The sequence below is a fragment of the Gavia stellata genome, chromosome 21 (genome assembly GCF_030936135.1).
Source record: "Gavia stellata isolate bGavSte3 chromosome 21, bGavSte3.hap2, whole genome shotgun sequence".
Taxonomy (NCBI): domain Eukaryota; kingdom Metazoa; phylum Chordata; class Aves; order Gaviiformes; family Gaviidae; genus Gavia; species Gavia stellata.
Window position 1 is genome coordinate 14,142,758 of NC_082614.1, and position 20,146 is coordinate 14,162,903.

A 20,146-nucleotide genomic window follows, 5' to 3' on the forward strand; every position below is an offset into this window, starting at 1 on the left:
CTTTCTTCTAATGCAGCAGTACCCCACATGAGTACAAACCTGCCCCTGTAGTATTGAGAGCACCTGAATGTTTGTCTTGTGATACAGGGTGTTGAATGTTTATCTATTAGTATGAAGTGTTCTTCCAAGTTAATTTCAAGTCCCAGTTTAGCAAAAAAACCCTGTTATCCTTAAACTACATTGATGTCCTAACTAGAAACATTTAACTTTGCTTGCTACATTATAATAGGTGTGATAACCTTTATACCCTGTGGTGGTCTCTGGTTATGTTACTGGGATCTCTTTGACCTGAGGAAAAGGAGGCTTTTTCATTAAAGCAATCAAATTAACTCCTCTGCAAAATAGTGTTTCTTATGTTAACATTTGCTCTCCCTTATTAGCACATGGTATTCTTGATAATCATACTGTTTTAAAAACGTTGCATAATTGCCAATAAACAAAACTGCATTTTAATTTGCCTATTATAACCCTTAGTGAGTAAGCACATAGATTTTGGTGAAAGCCTAATAGATTTAGTAAAAACTATTCAGGGAGTTTAAGGAAGTCATGTCATAGTAAATGTATTTGAAGTTCATCAGCAGAAGATTAATCTTACTCAATTGGCCATCACGCAACCATTGTATCAAAGCAAGGAAGTACACATAACTGAGCTTTTCCAAAAGCAAATGCCCTTTTCTTTTGATTGTTTCTGGTTTACTTTGGTTTTTTTGTTTGTTTGTTTGTTTGTTTTTTCTTTCAGGGAGAGGAATCTCTGACTTTGTTAAAATCTCTGAGTCTAGCTGAAGCTGAGAAAGTTGCAGAGAGATTGACTGTATGGGGAACACTGGTATTACAGAATAAAGCAGATAATTCAGAAGAGGTAGCAAGTCATTTCATATCGTAAAGTGTGTGCACAAATTATTCTAAATACTATTCTTACCCAGATGCTTAAAAAAAGGTAAGGGATGCAAATGTAAAAACTGTCTTCCAGCAAAAAGGGATGATGAACTGGTCCTGCTTTGAGCAAGAGGCTGGACTAGGTAACCTCTTGAAGCCTCTTCCAACTTGAGTTTATTCTGATTCTGTATACTATGCAATTATTTTTTGTTATTTTTAAAGGCATCTCCACACAGTGGCATGGCTATCTGAATTAAATTAATAATTTATAAATCCTGCTGCATTATTATACCTCTAGTCCTATGTATTTTCCAGTTCATTCTTTAGTTGCTTGGAAAACTTCTATTTAAAAACTGTAGGTGTGGCTTTGCCACGCACCAAAGTGGGTTGAAGCTTCACAGTTGGCAGTACACGTTACTGTCTTGCAACCACAGAAGAGAATTTTTGTTAACGGTTGTTTTAAGGAGTTACTCTGGGCAAGAGAAGGAAGAACAAAGGGAGAAGGATGGATATTTTAAAAACTCCCGTGAGAGCTAACAGACTATGTGGAGTACATACATATTACAGCTATAAAATATTTGCTATTTCTATAAAGGATGCATATTTACAATAACTTTCTGTTCCCTTGCTTTTCAACGGGTTGTATCTTAGACTTGAGAATTGTTGCTTAAGACGTTTGTAGAGCATTGCATGGTATTTTAATAGAGTGGAAGCCTGACGGTCACTGTCTGTTACTGGCAACATTTTGACCAAACAAAACACTAACCTCCTTCTTCCCTGCAGCACAAAACACAAATGTTTATGACTAAGACACTCCTGGAAATCCTTAAATTCCTGTTCAGCATTCAAAAAGGTAAGCTGCAACTGAAAAATCTTACATTTTGTTTGTAAATGGAGTCAGGAAGTAATTGTTTTGTCCTCCAACAGACAATCCTCTGAAGAAAGATGAATGTGAAGCAAACCTAAAAATGTTTGAAACACTTGCTACCCTGCAGGTAAGAATCTTTATAGTTTGAAACCTCTTTTGATTTACTGTAGTTATTCCAATTGTTCTTATAATATGGATGATATTAAAAATTAATTATATTTACAACATATATGCAAAGGTTGTTTTCATTATTGACTTCAAAAAGATTCTAAGACTAATCTAACAATTTAAATAGTGCCTGGGGAAGTTCCCAATTACTAGAAATCAGTTGTCCGTTTAAACAAAAAATTAGATACTCTCCCAAAAGTCTTAATAGCTAACACTTCAAAGATTTCATGCTAGAGAACTGTAATAAATTATTAAGGTCTTATTATGGTTTGTAAACTTAAATTATTTAACACAGCATTTGAGCATGCAGTATCCTTCAAGTTTTTTTATTTTGCTTACCTACTGCCTAGCAAAATTTTCTAATTTATTACATAAATCAGTAATTGGTAGAAACTAGTAAAGTCAATTTCGTACTGAAAGTATTCCTCTAAGAATGAAACAAGAAATAAAAACATTTTAACAAAAAAAAACCCTCAACATTTTTAAAGGAAGTTACATGTATACAAATATATAATCTTATTCCTTTGTTGCAGGAAGATTTTGATATCTTTCTTTCAGTCGAAGAATTTAGGAATCCCTCACTGATGTCTAGGCTTCTTGAGACGCACATAAAAGCTTATGAAACTGTCAGATCTCTGTCAAAGCCTAGAAAAGTGCAAACAATGAATTGTAATTCAGAAGATGGCAAAACCAAGAACCATTCTACTGAATCAAGGTTGTATAGACTGGCTTTGCTCCTGCAAAGGTCAGAGCAAGAACTAGGAGAAAAACTGGCCTTGAGAGCGCTAGATGCTGGAAAAATTGAAGACGCTGTAAAAATATGCAGGTAAAACTGCAGAGGTTTTCAAGATTATAATTTTTAACAGGCTTTTCTGTACTATTTCTGATACTTTGCAGAAGTAAGTAGATGTAGAGGAAAGGAAAGGGGGTTTTTTGTTTTAGTTTTTTTTCTAAAAATGAGTGTTTAAGCAATATGCTTATATTGCTTGTATGCAATATTGAGTGTAGAGTTAAGTTGTCGTCTCTGAAAATTGCCATTGGTTTTTGTCATAACATGATTACTATGGAAAAGATTCCCTACAGTGAGAGATAAGTAAGGCACAATATTAAATAACCATTATAAGAGCTTCTCAGCTTACACAGATAGAAGAAAACTATTGTACACTATGTATACCATGTCATGGTTTCTAGCCGATCTCTGCCTCATGCTTAGGTAGTCAGATAATTTAAACTTACTACCACCTCGCCCCAAAAGGGATGAGATGAAAATGTTAAATATAGTTCTTATTATTGATGTGTTCTATGTGGTTCGGTATATATCTCTGAGGTAAGCTCCATTGTATTTTTTCACTTCAGTCACCGAAGTTTTAGTTGCAGTGAGTCATATAGGCAAAATAAGTAAAAGACAATTAAATAATTAGAACAGAATGTGGCCTTAAGTAAAAGCCCTAAGGACTATTTTTTCATTTTTAACATCCTGTTTTTTCTAATAGGGAGTTCTATGAAAATCACTGTAATGAAGAAACAGGGAAGCTGCTGTTTTCAGCATGTCAAAGGCTTTGTCATATGTTGGGAGCTGATGTTCCAATGATCACTCCTAAAGATATGAATCTTCCAGCAGTGATCTATGAAATGGCTTGCCAAGCAGCTACAGTATGTAGTCCAGGTAATTATTATTATAATTTATTTGTGTTCATGTTGGGAATCCAACTTTCCCAACAATATTTAATAAACATGAAAACAAAGTGAATTTCTATACATGCCTCTGTAAAAATAGGTGCTCCAAAAAATCATTTCCTTTTAATAGGACATATGAACCTTCCATTCATAGTATGCTAATGATCTTAATATTTTTACAGATTTGCTATTAGATTCTCTGGAACTATGTAAATATACTTTGGCTGCCAAGGAAATTTACAGACAGTGCCAAATAGAAAACTATGGATTTACAGCAAAGGTATTTTCTGCTAACTTAAATATATTTTTTTTAATATAGGTAATGTCTTGATTGACCGAATAGTTTTCACTGCACATACTTTTTTTTTCCCCTCCCATTTCTCCAGCAATATTTAATCAGTTTGTTTAAAAAGCAAACAACAACAAAACCCCACACAGCTCTACAAATAAAAATTTCCCTGAATATGTGTGCACTTCAGGGTAAAGAGTAAACTGATTTGAGTACTAAAAGCAGTGCAGCTGTGGCACAAGCACAAGTAGCATTCTCAACTTACGTTTCAGTATAATATATCCCACTAATGTGACTGAAAATATTAATGATTTTATTGAATAGCTGCTGCTGCCAGGAGTGCTAGAGAGCAGAGAGCTGACTTTTAAAAAAAGTGTCTGTCTTTTTTTTTTTTTTTTTTTTTTTTTTAAAATAGGTAAAGTATGGCTGGGAGTGTTTGCTTTTTAAATGCATGTATTATATGAAGGCATTCCCAATAGTTTTGTAAAATTTTAAGATGGATCAAGTTCTTGAATAGTATTTTTGGTTTTTGTTCAGGTCAAGCGGTACTTGAAATGAATGGGCTCTTACAGTTTGAGTAGAGTAGATCAAAGTGGCGAGGCAAGCATATTTATGCACCGAATGTTATTTTTCTAAAAAGTTATCCATTTGAAAAATGTTTGCTTATAATATTCGGCCAAGAATGTTTATGAAAGCCTCCATTAAATTAATTAAGAATGCATTTTGGCTGTACAACTGAATAACTGCAACATTAAAGAGAGATGTGGCCACTCTAAGTAGGAAATGTATTTAATGCTACTGGCCATTTAACAAAAAGTAGCATAGTAGAATCCATTTTCAAATAGAAGATCGTGTTCTATTCCTGTATTTTGAAAACTGGAATCTCTTGCAACACTTAGTTTGTTAGTAGACTTACTAGCTGATCTTTTTATTGTGTGTACTTTTAACAATGTTCTTATTTAGACAACATCTTTTGGAGGAGATAAAGATCCTTATGAAGAGTGGACTTACGATGACTTCTTTAATGAAGATGGGATAGTTCTTGATCCACAGATAGCTCTTCCAGTTGCATATGAAACTATTTCTGCTCTTCTACCTGTTTGTGGTAAACTTGCTTTCCTGAACATTGAGTCAATATACAATCTGTATTTCATATTGATTTTTTCCTAGGAATATAAATAATTCAGCACATGTGTGGAAATTATCACCTCAGAAATCTCAATTAGACAAACTCATGGAAGAAATATCCATTGGGGGGGTACAGAATGCAAAGATGACCTTGGTTTTTATTCTGATTCAGGAATAATCTGAATGAGGAATACCTGATGACATGGAGAATGCTCTGGACAAGTGTTACTATAAACCTGCCTTGTTCTTATGATCTTCTCTAAACATCGTCTGGTAGCCACTAATGGAGACAGGATTTTATCAAGATGAATTTCAACTTATTCTAAAATGATTGCCCTTTTATTATATACCATTGTAGATACACACAACTTTTTGAAAATTTCAAGTGTTACAAACAGAACTCTACAACGTTGTAGGTGCTGAAAAAAGAAGCACTGAATATTTCAGAATTACTTATTTTTAATACTTCTTGATGTAAACGCTTTATTTCCTACTGTGTCATTGTTGTATTAAAAAACATATAATTGCAAATACTGTTGCACAGTGCTAAATCTACCTATAAAAGATATGCTTATTTGATTAATTTGAACAGATATATTATCTTCACAGATGAAGTGTTTATGTTGACTGTCTCATCAAGACAAAGGGATTTAAACACAAAGTAGTTACTGAAAACTGTTGCTTTGTATTCCTTTGTGCTTTTGAAAAGATATTCCCTCCTATAAAATAACTTCTGATCAGGCACAGTAAAAAATAGTAGTCCTGGCTTTTAGCATTCATGTGTCTATTTTATATACTGTCCCTGAAGTATGGTATTTTTAAGGTACTTCCAGGCTTCATAGTGTTGCTGAGATCTTGGCACGCTACTGATGTGTAGTTGTCTGTCTTTCAGAGAACAAGCTGTATCCTTTGGACTCTACAAGCCTGGCAAACTGCGCATTTATTAAAGGTATCATGATGGCACATTCACCACGCTAAAAGTATAAACCAGACCACTAGAAAACGTGAGGTTTAAATTAAACCTACACATGCATGACTAACTCATAGTTTTTTAAATAGGTGCCTAGATTTTCCACTTAAAGCCATATTCAAGGGTGGTAGCTTGGTTCAGCACGGAAGGCACCAGTTTGTATGGTAATTGCTACCATTCAGCCATGTGATTTTGGGCATGTTGTCAAAGCCTGTACTTCAGTACAGAAGTCCTACCACTGTGAGCTAGGATCCGTTACAGCCTTTCCAAGAAGATGACCAGCTTCTGGTTTTTGAACTAAAATGGGAGTCTGTGATAAATTAAAAGCCCTGAAAATTTAAGGTTTCAAAGGGAGTTAAGGCTAATCTTGTGTCATAAATTTAATGAAGAAAAAGAGAAACTGCTCTGATATTAATTCCAAGAACAATATGCTTAATATAAATATACTAATTATTTTCTGGTGTTGTTTGTTTTCAAAATATATCACAGGACAGAACCTTCTACTGCCAGCTAGAACTCCCATCTGTGCAGTGCTACAGAACCTCATGGAGTGCAGTCAGTGCGAGTTAGCTTTGCAGCTAATAGTCTGTTCATTTGGATCCTGTCTTCAGCATGGTGTATCAAATAACATGGATTTGTCCCTGAGTGAAAAGGTATGACAAGGATGATGCTGAATTTTCCTGGGAGTAAATCTTAGAAGTATACCAACTACTAGCAAGTTTAGAGTAGTTATATAAGAATTTGATAAGTATGGGAGAGCCTATCGCCATGACCTTTTAAAAATTACTGCCACTTGATCAGACGTTGAGTCATTTGGTGAAAGGAGCTGGTAGTTTCTTCCCTATTTTTCATGGTCTTCTGTTTCTCTTTGCAAAGTATGTTCAGAACTAAACTTCTGGTCTCTGCAGGGAGGCCAGGAATAAAATGAATGTTAACAATGGTTTATTATATTCTTTCACATTGTTTTATCATTCGTTAGTATCGGAAAAGCTGCAGGTAGAATATTCAAGAAACACTCCTCAGTTCAAAAGCACTGGGAAATAGAAATCCTTCTTCTATGTAGAAGAGATTTTTGTAAGACCTTAATTAAATCTGAAAATAATACAATTACTCTAATACCTCCTATTATGTTGTAAACTACAAGAGAAGTTGAAGGCTTAGAATTTATTTTTAACCGTATGCTGTTTTTTTCATAATAGCTACATGATGGCAATATGCTAGCTGAAACCAAAAGCTTTCTCATTGCTATGAAACAGAAGTGTACTTCAGTAATTATGACCACTATCATGACATTACTACACAAGGTAAGAATGCTCTGAGAAGGGTAAGAGTGAGCCCCTTTCTTCTGCTCTATCAATAAAGGGCTACCCTTCCTATTACAGAAGCCAATTCTGAAATTGTCATGTGGCCAAATGCCACAAAACCCACACATTCCGGAAAAATCACACACCTTGGAAAACCATAGAGAAGGTGAAGGGAAGTACAGACCATATTGCAGCAGTGGGAAGGGATTGGGTTCCACAGCCTCATGTCTCAATACCAGAATGGTGCAAGGGTGGGCTGGATGGCTCGGCAGTGTTGGCCTCTGCAGTCCCAGCTGCCTTGCTTCCTACCACAGCTGGAGCACTTTTTCTGAACAGCCTTTGAACAGACACCACCTTCCTGGCAGCCACATGTTGTAGCCCGGGAGTATTTGAGCCTCTTATGGACTGTGGCTCTTTGATTGTACACTAGTAGCTCTGCCTGAAAGGTTCTGTACAGTGGGAACTTCATCTTTGTGGGATCCTTTAAGGACTCCTAAATTATAATAACGGCCTTTATGATCTGTAGGTATTCTCTATCTCACTTTCAATCCTGGTTTCATTTTAGATTTGTAGACTTCTAGTTGAGGGGAGTTTATAAAAAAAGCTATCTGCAAAACCTACAATATACCATCTTCTAAGGCCATTTAGACTAAGGGAAGTTACTTTTAGACTGGCTTCAGTATATTTAGATTTTAAGTTCTAAAACCTGAAATGTATTTTTATTCTTTTTTTTTCCAGTACACCTCTAAATTACAGAGTATTTTTTGTGTATACTTTATACAAAGAGACCTATTAAAATAAATTCCTAAAGTTTATAAATTTTTTCTTTTTTTTTTTTTTCTCCTAAAACACAGGTGTTCAACTGTCGTATCGTAGATCAGAACCTGGCATTGGGTTATTGCACAATTTTGCCCAAGGAAGATATGTTCAATAAGCTGTGGGATGTAATAAACAATACATGGCAAAATTACAGAAAAGTTTTGGTAAATTCACAAGGCAATGTATTTCTTCAACAAATAGAGAATGTTAAAGGGTTTCTTTAAAAAAAGACGCCAGCAATATCATACGGAAGTGCAATAGTTTGCCATTATTAAGGGTATAGCTGTTTGAACAAGTTCCTCATTTAGGGCACCACTGAGAGAGAAGCTACCTCTCTTTACCACAGTGTAAGATTGTGCACAGGCAGTTGCTGTGAATAGTTAGAGTGATTTAAGTCCAAGCATTAGGTTACCTCACCATGACTTGTTCCAAAGCTTGAAATTGTTTATTTCAGGTCTCACCATAATTTATACCTACATTATATTTTGGGGAAATTATTCTTTGGCTGCAGTTGTCAAGAATGGAATGAATAAATAAATACATCTATTAAAATATAAAGGAAGGTGGGAAGTAAAGCATAACAAAGAAATGGAGAGGGAGAGTCACATAGATTTGGAGAAAAGATGATGTCCAAAAAATACCTTTTGCATTAGTTTCACTAGTAATACTTACAAAATATTTTTGAGAAAGAAGCTCAATTTTAAAGTAGCTTTGAACTGCCAGCTCAGGAGGTGGAGTAATCCTGATACTACCTCTGTGAGGTTGTTTTCATTTTACACAGTTGCGTGATCATCTATGAATTGTTTTAAGTTTCTCTAAGGATTTAGACCTTAGGATTCCCAATTTTCAGATTACTACTTATACTTGTATTCACTTCCCTTCTCACTCCTTTTAGGCAGTAGCTCTGGTTGGAGCACAGCTTGCTAACCAATGTGGTGAAGCAGAAGAAAAAAAAAAATTCCAAGAATTGGTTACTGATGCAGAATGGGGTATTCAACTTGGTAAATTTGGTGTAAGTTTGATTCATTTATTTATTTATTTATTTTAGGATTTTATTAACATTAAATGTCAGTATATTCTGAGAGGTATTGTGAGTTTTACACAGATTTCCCATTCAAATGGAAGGAAAGTTGGGGTTTTGTTTTGTTGCTGCTCTAAAAATCTCTGGATTGAAACTAAAGAAAATGTAAAAGGTTAACTATATAAGGAATTAGTCTTGATATTGTCTAAAAGACTTCTTTGGGAAGGAGATAAAATGTTTATTTATCCGTAGATTTCTTTTGAGGCTGTATTTAGACAACCACCAATAAGGAAGAAGGAACTCATAAGAACACTGGTACAAAATCCAAAAGTAGACACAGATCTCATATTGAATTACTGCAGGTAATAATTGAAGCAAATCAATTGTGTTTAATTGTTGCTGTAATAATAACCATGCCTACTGATATCTATTTGAGTTTAAATACTTCCTAATTAATGTAATATTCACATTTTTGTGGGTTTTTTGTGGTGGTGGGGTTTTTTTTAAGTATTAATCAGAATACATACTGGTCTCTGGTGAATTTATTCATAAGGAAATAAGCACTTTGATGACACCAAAGGTCACAGAGGAAATAATATTCTCTCCTCTTCTAGTACTTTCATGCTGGACAGTGATGCCGCACTGCAGCTTTGCATTGAAACACTTCTTCTCCAGAATGCTAATACACATCATGTTGAAGATGACTCTGCAGAATACAGTGAGAAGCAACCTCATTCCACATTACTAGCTAGAGCACTAGAAATAATTCCTCTACTGAAAAGCACGAAAGACCTGGTCACTAGCCTCAGTGGAATATTGTACAAGGTAAAAAATAAAAAAAAAAAAGACAAACCAAAAAAACCAACACACCAAAACAAACAAAGAGAATCTCTGAAGTATGCATCTAGTCTCAAATGTCACTTGAATAACAGATTAATAATTCCACAGAAATTTGAAAAGGGTTTTTTTTCCAATTTTGCTAAAGAATGTATATGTTAAGTTTCAGTTTTCTACATCTCTAGAAAAAAAAACAGAACAACATATCTAATTTTCTTTAAAGACAGGTAGAGTCTTTCTTCCCAACTTCCCTTAAAAAAACAACCAGAAAACAATCAAACAAGAAAGTTGCTTCTAAAAACCATAGCGCACTGGAAATATTTCTAAGTGCTATATTAAAAATAGAAAGGGGCAAAAAAATTTCTATCTTGGGGGTTTTTGGTTTGTTTGGGTTTTGGTTTTGGTTTTTGACGGGGTTTTGGGGTTTGTTTTGGGTGTTGTTTTTTTTTCTTTTCATCACTTCATATTTGGTCTTTCTGCACTATCCTGACAAATTTTTTTAGGGTTTAGGACTATGAAGTGGAAGTCTTTTGTTTTAGAGAAATATGTCATGATGCTTATACTGTTTCTTCAGTGTTATGTCAATGTAGTTGATGTTAAAACTCGAAAAAATTAACTCAGTTGTATGTTTTTATAAGACAAATCATGTAAGATCTTATAAAATTGATCGTTATTTTGAACAGCTTGATCCTTATGACTATGAAACTATTGAAATTGTCCTGAAAGTGATGCAAAATGCTGATGAAAAGAACACCAGTATCCATCTGAATCAGGTATGTCCAAATACATTGCCGTTACCTTGCTAATAGCATCTGTATTCTGTTTTGTCTATTTACTGGTGTAGTTATTCAAGAGTCTGTTGAAATTACTTGAATTATTCTATCTACACAGCTCTCATCAGAAAATAGCATTCAAGAAATGGTGATGTCTAGCTGTTTCTCAGCAATAGCTCATAGCAGGGGTAAAAACTTTATGGATATTTACCAACTCTGCCAAAAAAATACATGCCTCCAAGACTTTGGCACGTTTACTGGTGGGGCGGGGAGAAATATAGTAGTCTTGTGGCTTTTTTGCTTTTTCCTTGCTTTTTTTTCATTTTCTTTTTCTTTTTTTTTCTCCCCTAGGCTTTGAGCCTCCTCAAACATCTGGAATCTTACAAAAGAATTTCTCCACCTGTGGACCTAGAACACCAATATGTTTTAGAGCACGTGATTCCCTTATCTCCAGCTGCTCAAACCAGACTGCCCTTTCATCTGATATTCTTTAGAACTGCACAATGTTTCTGGAACATTATATGTACGTTCAGTATTTTTATGGCTGGATATATGTATGATTCCCTTTCTCTGGTATCTGTGAACTTTAAAGTTCTACAGTATATATTTTATATTAATAGTATTTCTTTATTAATGCAGTTTTCATCCCAAGTACTTCTGAAAGCACTTCTGCTCCCAAATTGCTGCTGGTGAGGTAACTGGCTTTCAGTGAGCTAAGATGAGATATACAATGCAGAATTCTGTCCTCAAATTCTTTTCTTAGGACCTCTCAAAGACCAAAGTAATCCATATATCCCACTTCCCAGGCCAGTGTGGGTAATTAAGATTATATTCTTTCTCTCCCAGTGGAGGTCTGCATCTAACAATAAACTGAAAGTGTTTAATTTCATAGAGAAAGCTGCAAGTGGACTGTGACACTATCATAGGCAGCTGTCTCTTTCCTTTCAGCTGCAGAGCTCAGTGAGGAATCCTTCCCAACACTTCTGTTGATTTCCAAACTAATGAAGGTAAAGTAGCATCTTGAAAGGATTTATTTCAAAATTATTCTTTTCCCCCCACCACAAAAAAGAGCTGTCATCTTTCTTTTGCATGATTTTGGCCTTACTATAGAACTTCTGACAACTCTTAATCTACTTTAATGTTTTTCTAGGTTTCACTAGATACCTTACACATGTCTGCAGCTCGACATGTCTTTGAAAAAAAATTGAAACCAAAAATATTTGAAGTGAGAAACACTGGATATACATCAGTTGTTAACAAGGAAACAACTAAAACTGTGCAGACAATTCAGTCATATCTGCTGTCTATCATTAATCCAGAGTGGGCTGTAGCTATTGCTCACAAGATTGCACAAGAATTTCCAACAGGTAAGGTGCATATGCGATGACTTGAGGGGTGTAGTAATAGGGGGAGGAAAACAGGTTTGAGAAAAGAAAATCTAGCCTGTAACCAAACATTTGTTCAGTATTCTTGGGTAAAAGCTGGGGAAGTTTGAGAATAAAAATACATTTGTCTCCTACATCCAATTTCGAACAGTAGGCTATAACAACAGCCATTTTATAATGCAGCATCACTATTAAACCCTTTTTTCTCTCTTTTTAAGCCATGTTGTCTTGCCTAAAGTTTCTGCATGTTCATACCCTCTTCAGACAAGTTTTCCAGCAAAAGCAAATATTTCAGCCAAATTTAAGCTAGCTTCTCTATTATTTGAATCCAAATAGATAATATTTTTTTGCTCTTTAGGTACAAGATCTTTCCTAATGTTTTAAATAGCTTCTAATTATCTTTTTTAATTCTTCAAAATAAAATGGATATTCTGTATACTGTAGAAAGGATTAATGAAAACTTACTTTATTTACTTCCTCCCCCCCTTTTATTTTTCCTTTAAAAAAGGTCCTGACCAGATTCAGGCATTGAAATTCTGTCTCTACCTAGCTGAGAAATGGCTAAAGAATACTACAGCTAAGGTAATGGTAAACTGCTTGCAAAACTGTTGTTGTATAGCCGGGTACTTATGTTAATGTTTTGTCTTTTAGTGTTTTGGACAGTGGTGTGTAAATTGTATCATAACCAACGCTCATATGGGAAGTACTTTCTTTTGGGGAAGTGACTATATAAGCAACCCCTCAGAAGAACCCTCTCCATCCAGTAACATTCTCCTGTTCACAGTCTAGCAAAAATTAGGCTTACAGTTCTTGGAGGTTGGACAAAGAATACACAGTTTTAAAGAAGAATAATTTGTTCTTTCTCCTGTTTTGTGCATTTTTCTTGCTGCAGGAGAATGAGTTGGACTCTGTTCCAGCTGTTAGATCAATAGCATTATTAACTTCTTTGCTTTGAGTTCCAAGACTCTTTAGCTATTTGTAGTAGTATATATAAAGAAAGTCTGCTTTGGCTTGAGTCTCAGGTTCATTTTTACATGGTTGGTAGGGAAAGGTGAATAAGAATCTCACCCTTGCTTATAAATATCAAACTATATGGAGTTGTTGAGACACAATGAACAATAAATAGTTCTCTGATACTAAGTCACATCTTTGAATAGAATTGTGCCAAAATTAAACTGTAATTCTAGCAGCCAAGGTTTAATATTAAATCTTTTTTCTTCTCCGTTTTACCTCAAAATGTCTTAATTTTACATACTGGTGCATATGTTGTGAAAAAGCCAAATAAAATATCTTTGTTTACAATTTTTTTTCAAAATATGTTTTCTTGCTAGAGCAGCATGGCTAATACTGTCTGTTTACAGAAAAAATACCTGTAGATGCAGGTATTGGGACACACCTGAAGAACAGATCTTGCTACCCAGTTCACTGTTTTAGACTGTAAAAAGTTAAGATGATTTTTTCTAGTGCTTTTGAGTAAAAGGAGGTTGTTTTAATTAAAACTGTGGTGTTTTACTAAAGGATGATTCACATGAAAAAGCGGAAGTCCTGCAGAACAAATTATATATGCAGTATAAGCGATCAGCAACAGAAAATGTTCTAATAACACATAACTTGAACACTGGAGAGCATTTAAAGTCTATTGGGAAACCAGCAAATCTTATCATTTTACTATATGAACACCACAGTATAAATCAAAGAATCCAAAATCCAGCTGGCAGAGATTATCCAGGTGAGTATCCATAATCTGGTTTCAAAGGAGTAAAAAGCAGTTCTTTAAAAAATGCCAAGCAAGATAATACTAGTTTGTAAATGTATTATCTCTACCTATTTATGTAGATATCCATATGGCAGCTAAGGAGATAGCTGAAATTAACAATTTGGATATGAACAAAATTTGGGATAAACTGCTGGATAAATGGCTGTGTCCTACTATACTGCCCTCAGAAGTAAGTCATCACTGGAGATTTGGTTTTGGAGAAAAATGGCCAATTACATAAAATATGTATTTTTTTATCACTTGTGCAAAATAACCTTAGTCTTTTGAACAATTTTCCTTTAGTACTCATGAATCTATTTAAGATACATCTGAATTCAGACTACTGACAATTTCAATAGCTTTCTAATATTGTTGCACACCACTATCTCTAGTGAGAATGATTTGAAATGCTTTCCCTTCTCTCTGTATAGAGATTAAAATCTTATCTTTGGCACTACAGTAAGGTTGTGTAGCCATCCTAAAGGAGTTGTAAATATATTAGCCTCATCAAACGCTGATTCTAGAATCAGAAAGAGAATGAATCCTCTCCTGTTGCAACTTAGCTAACAGAGTTAATTGCTGTCTATGCAGCATGCAGCTGGGTGAGAAAGGGCAGGGAGCAGGCATTGCCTCTGTCTCAAAATACCAGTTAGCAGGCTGAGAAATGTTGTTGACTGCCAAGCATACAACCGAATAAATGAAGGACTGATAAAACCAGAATTCCTTTCCTTGGCTGCATTAGCAGGGGTGCCCAGCTTTTAAGACGGGGTTTAAGCAAGGCTATGACCCAGCTCTTTATCCAAACAATTTAGGAAACTCTCACAACTAGATTTTCATGTGTTTTTAAAGAAAACTCAAGAAATCTTTGGAGATGTACAGGAAGATGAAGAACTCCGAAGGTATGTGTGCGGTCTTACATACAATATGGCGAATTATCATTAACTTGTAAGTTTAACTATGTCTGTCTTTTTCAAGAAACCTAACAGTGTGTGTGATTCAGAACTCGTGTTATTTTTACTTTCTGGTGACATCAGTTTTGAATCATCAAATACTTACTTATGCAATGAAATGCCATTTGCAATAACTTACAGATGTAAGTGCGTTTTTGAGAGGAGCTATTTGGAGCTTTTCTCCTCGTTTTCTATATCCTTGGAATCTCTTATCCTTAATCTCTTTTTGACAGTGAAATATATTTACATTTGAATGAATATTGATACATTGTATTTCAGTAACTATGCTGTACTTGTATTAAAAACAAATGTATTTTTGCAGAGTTATATATCTACTTCAGTCACGCCCAATGGATTATAGTTCAAGAATGCTTTTTGCAATTACAACATCTGCCACATCTGTAAGTTTCTAAATTCTTGTTTTAGCTTGCTACTTATGAAATTTTTACCTCTTATTGAAATCAAGTGTTGTCTGCTTATATGTATAGGTTTCAACCTAAGGCCTCTGTACCTGTGTTTTGGATAGTTTACGTATCTGTATGAGCTCTATGTTTCTCGCCCCCCACCTTTGGAGTAAAACTGGTGTTCACTGAATTTTGCTAGTGACTGTCAAGAGCAGCCCTTGAACTCTGGGTGTTCTAAATTTATTCTTGATATTATCTGCAAATAACTTGATGAAATGCTTTCTAGAACATGCTTTAAGCTGGTGTAATACATTGTCTCACTTCGGGTGGAATTAGAGTGGTAAAATTATTTTAGCAGAACCTTCACCTTCAGTCTTTCACACTTACTAAATGTATTTGTGATACTACAGATCAAAAATATTTTTCTTGCCTGCATTAATAGTCTTAAATCTAGAAAACCACCTGGTTTAGCAGTGTTCTTTGAAGCTGACAAATATTTCAGCTGCTTAGTATAAAAGTGGAACGTGAACCAGTCTGTTACTTAGCATATATTTCCACTAAATGAATCCAGAAATCTTAGTAAGGATCATATGAGACATATATATAACCCTCTTTCTAGTTGTTCAGCCAATTGTTGTGAATTTTCACTGTGTTGTTTTTTTCCCCCCTCAGCCGATTGGTGTTACTCAGTTGACATTTGCTCACAGGAGCAGAGCACTTAAGTGTCTGCTCTACTTGGCAGATACCAACACTGTGGAATCACTCTTCAAGAAACCCATTGAGAAAGTAAAGTAAGATTATTTTTCCTTAAGGCATTCCATAATAATGATGTTTTTTTGGTTTTTAACAGCCATTGGGAAGAAATACATGATATTTGGAGAATTATTTTTTACTAATATGTTTTTTGAGCTTTTAAAATCTATCTCTAAAGTTCGTAACTAGATCTTTTAACTTCACTGTAATGCAGTCCAGTACATCACAGTCCTAATTTGTAAACCTGAAAGTAATATGACATGACGTGGAAAATATTTTGTTCCATTTTGCATAGATTGCAGTTACTTCTCTAGTAACTGAAGCATTTTCTCCTACCCATTTATATAGTACTCTGTTCATCAGAGTTCAGAACCGGTCATCTTGCAAAGACCTAGTCCTCAGCAAAAGTAAGGAACCAAAATCCCAGCAGAATAATGTTGTTTCTCTGAAAATATTTGTAAAACTAACTTCCTTAGAAAAAATCTAGAAGAGAATTTCTATGCTGGTAATCTGAAATTAGGGCCTTTTTAATGGAAAGTGATGTTTTCAGAGTACATCGTGCCAAATAGCTACATGTGGATTTCTGTAAATATGCAGTCTCTGTGCATGAATGAAATGTTAGTTGTAAGAGTTATAGTAACTGGTTTATCTTTAGAGATGATCCAAGCCATCCATTGTTCAGGTGAATGAGGTTTCCCTAAGCAATTACCAGAAAGCTTTTTACTTCATTAAGATCTCCTTCATAAGTACAAATACAGTCTACAGTATTTTTCCTTTTTTTTTTTTAAGCAACAGAAGAACACTTTTCCAATATTATCCTGAGCCTTGATTATGTGAGTTATAATATAATAATCACTGGAAATATCATTAACTCCTGTTTTGGGGGGGACTTCTTTACAGGTATTTTCTAAAATGCTGCATTTATCTGTCAGAGTTTGAAATCTTGAATATTCCATACACTTATGAATCATTTCATAAGAGTCCTAAGGAAGGAATGATTAAGGGGCTATGGAAGAATCACAGCCATGAACCCACGGTATGATTTTTAAATCCTTTGTAATTTTTTGTTTGTTTGTTACACGTTGTGTGAAATGTATACCCTTCTACATAGCATATGCATTTCTAAACAGATGTTGCTCCAATGTACTCTGTCCTATTCATACACTACTCATAATACGCTACTCATAATTGTATTTAAAAATACCAGTGAATGTGCAGTTACCCCAAAGACTCTCCTCTTTCAGAGTGACCAAAAAAACCCACCTGAGGATGTGCTGACTACTGCCCATCACATAATTATTCCCTAGTACTTGCCCAGCTTTTTGTACCCATGTCTCTTGTCTGGGAAGCAAGATCTTTGGTGCAGAAGCCTTTTGGTTTGGTTGGGGTTTGGTTTTTTTGAAGTTTCTTGGACTCATACCTCATACTTTAATATGAATTAAATACTAACAGGTATACACCTTTAGAATAGCTGTTAGTAACTTACATTAATATGCTAGGGATAGGTTTTAAGTTATGCTCTGCTTAGGAATTTGACTTTGACAATTACTTTGTGTTACCAAGTATGTATTGTAAACAGCTAACTTAACACTGAAGACAAGGGCAGGTAAATGACATTACTAAGTAGACAATAGCGTATGACAAAAAAAGTATACTATTTTGTTAAGGCTTCAACAGTAATACTTCTGATTTATAGCCATAAAATGGAAGAAATCTGTTCTTTAGTTGAAATAGACACATGCTAGTCCAAAATTTGAAAATTACAAATAAAAAAAGCTTTAGCCTTCCTACAATTAGAAAATAAAGTGATACCATGTATAGGTGGGTCTTTTGGTTTTGTTTCATTCTCCTCACAAGTGTAATGTAATTTTGAAAGTAGCTTGGTTGTGGCCTTTCAGGAGTTAAAGGTCTCAGTAATGCTGTAAAAATCTAAAATTACACTGGCAAGCAGTAAAGGTTTGAAGATCATGAATGTATATTAAAATACAGTGTGTCCTTGTTGTCCTTTAGGCTGTTAGACTGGTGACAGAACTTAGTCTAGAATACAAAGTATATGATTCCCAACTGTGGAATGGCCTATTACAGAAACTCCTTGGTTTCAATATGGTAAGGAATTTTTAAGCATGAAGTTCTGCAGCGAGGTGAGAAAAAGGCTTTTTTATCTACTGATTTCTAAAGAATGTGATAGATAAACTATAAACTTACTGTGAACAATTACTGATAACTTACATGGTTACTTCTGGCTTTTAGATACTGAGCTGAGGAAGCTTTGAGGATTTTGTGTTTTAGCAGTATTGCTTGATAATTTTGATCTTAAATTGTTCTAGTTTTATTTTTTTAAAGGCACAAAGCCTTTCAGATGCCAAGAGTAAATCCTATGATAATCAATTGAAAAAAGTCTTCATGTTATTATAATTTTACAACATAATATGCATATTTTTGTGTGAATATATACACACATGTGCACAAACTGTGCATAAATGTATGTACATATGTGTATGCATATACATACACACAAAAATATTACCCCTAAAATATATATTCATTATGATAGCCATCCTGATTTTTGTCATTTGGGATCTTAATTACCTCTGATTGTCAAACTTTATGTGATGTTGCTACAGCCTAAGGAGGTAACAGATGTACCTGGCAATGTGCCTGTATCAGGAGCAGGTATTCAAGCTAGTTTTAATCTAATGAGGTTTAGGTACTAACAGCAAAGAAGGTGGGATCATAAACTTTTCAGCATCAGTTGTATTAAGACTACCGGAAATCTTGCGTATTTACTGAGACAACATATGCCACTACTGCTTGTGATAACTTAATTTACCAAACTATAAATCATATTTCCATACGCATCAGTTACTCCTCCCAAAGGAACAGAGGTACCTTGAGGAACTGTAAGTTTGCATCCTGCAGACAAGACAAGCGTAATGCAGTTCTGTAAATTATTGCCAAATCTTCAAAAACACGGTAGCATTTTATAATGAGGTTTTCTTTTTCTCCAGATCCAATATCTAAGAAGAGTTTTGATAGCAATTACTGGCATTCATTCATTATGGGAGGTAAGCAAATATTCTGGGACTCCTAGTCTTTTTTTTCTTTTAACAGGAATTTAGCATCCGATTTGTGTGTGTGTGCGCATGAATGGCAGCCATCTCTGCCATGAAGTGTTATGCGTGAAAAGATTCTTTTTGAATGATTATTTTTATGATAATACAATATGCAGACAAGTATTGTTATTAATCATTGAAATTGCATATTTTGCACTTGTGGTTCCTCCAGTAAACACTTACTTGGAGGGTTTTGTAAAGTTGGACAAAGTAATTTTACCATCGGTCAAAATATGGCTAAATCTTAGACTATGAGATGAGGAAAGCAGTGTTAGGGAATAATTCATCCAGGATAAAAAGAAAAGAAAAGAAAATTGACAGGCTTCTTGCACCTACAGTGGGTCAGGATGTCTCCGTGTCTGTGTTTACAACTACACTTAGTTACAACTGTGTTTGGCTATTACTTTACAACTTTGTTGTCAACAGATTCCCAACTTCAGTCGAGCTTGGCGAAGTGTAGTTCTGTCACCATTTCTCACAGGTAGGGTTGTTATTAGCTATCATGCTTGTATATTAATTTGGTTATATATTTACTTTGTCATGTTTTCTTTATTTCTTAGCTTCATGTCCACCGAGTCCTAAACAGTTAGATGAATGTCGCGAGAGTTTTGTGATTCTGCTCAAGTAAGTAGATAGTACATCCCGCATTTGTATTAGTTTGAGTGGGAATGCCCCTTTGTAATTTCTCATCCAACAACCTGCCCTGGAACGTGCAAAGGAGCTCTGAAAATGGGGGAACCTGAGGCATGAGGAAGAACCTTTTGCCTCTTGTGGGAAGGACAGGATCAGAGCTCATACCCAAACAGAAATTCTGTGCTTGCCTGCAGACTGTTGACAATATATGCTGTAACTCAGTACCTTGGCTGTTTAAACTGTACTGGGAACTGCTCTCAGAATTGGGACAGACTGCTGAAAACCAATTTATCTGCCCAGTTGCTGCCCCTATGAGGGATAGCTGTTCCTGTCCTGACATTTTTTAAAGGACTCATGGTCAACCCTGAAAGTCCAGTTAATATTTTTCTTAGCCCAAAATATAGCACATTTCCTAAAACATT

At 34.9% G+C, this 20,146-nt stretch overlaps 1 protein-coding gene across 1 annotated transcript in view; it reads left to right on the forward strand.

Annotated features, from left to right (window-relative positions):
- KNTC1 (kinetochore associated 1) overlaps window positions 1–20,146 on the forward strand; it is a 40,785-nt gene that overhangs the window by 16,372 nt on the left and 4,267 nt on the right. Inside the window, exons 31-59 of the mRNA XM_059827925.1 lie at window positions 740–859; window positions 1,660–1,729; window positions 1,804–1,871; window positions 2,446–2,738; window positions 3,406–3,578; window positions 3,772–3,871; window positions 4,847–4,983; window positions 5,899–5,955; window positions 6,466–6,629; window positions 7,176–7,280; window positions 8,135–8,263; window positions 8,995–9,111; window positions 9,373–9,482; window positions 9,735–9,945; window positions 10,641–10,730; window positions 11,082–11,253; window positions 11,679–11,737; window positions 11,881–12,097; window positions 12,624–12,697; window positions 13,634–13,844; window positions 13,952–14,061; window positions 14,721–14,770; window positions 15,144–15,222; window positions 15,898–16,016; window positions 16,879–17,014; window positions 17,989–18,084; window positions 18,987–19,043; window positions 19,518–19,572; window positions 19,652–19,715. Coding sequence (XP_059683908.1) covers window positions 740–859; window positions 1,660–1,729; window positions 1,804–1,871; window positions 2,446–2,738; window positions 3,406–3,578; window positions 3,772–3,871; window positions 4,847–4,983; window positions 5,899–5,955; window positions 6,466–6,629; window positions 7,176–7,280; window positions 8,135–8,263; window positions 8,995–9,111; window positions 9,373–9,482; window positions 9,735–9,945; window positions 10,641–10,730; window positions 11,082–11,253; window positions 11,679–11,737; window positions 11,881–12,097; window positions 12,624–12,697; window positions 13,634–13,844; window positions 13,952–14,061; window positions 14,721–14,770; window positions 15,144–15,222; window positions 15,898–16,016; window positions 16,879–17,014; window positions 17,989–18,084; window positions 18,987–19,043; window positions 19,518–19,572; window positions 19,652–19,715 — 3,443 coding nt within the window. The remainder of the gene's footprint in view (window positions 1–739; window positions 860–1,659; window positions 1,730–1,803; window positions 1,872–2,445; window positions 2,739–3,405; window positions 3,579–3,771; window positions 3,872–4,846; window positions 4,984–5,898; window positions 5,956–6,465; window positions 6,630–7,175; window positions 7,281–8,134; window positions 8,264–8,994; window positions 9,112–9,372; window positions 9,483–9,734; window positions 9,946–10,640; window positions 10,731–11,081; window positions 11,254–11,678; window positions 11,738–11,880; window positions 12,098–12,623; window positions 12,698–13,633; window positions 13,845–13,951; window positions 14,062–14,720; window positions 14,771–15,143; window positions 15,223–15,897; window positions 16,017–16,878; window positions 17,015–17,988; window positions 18,085–18,986; window positions 19,044–19,517; window positions 19,573–19,651; window positions 19,716–20,146) is intronic.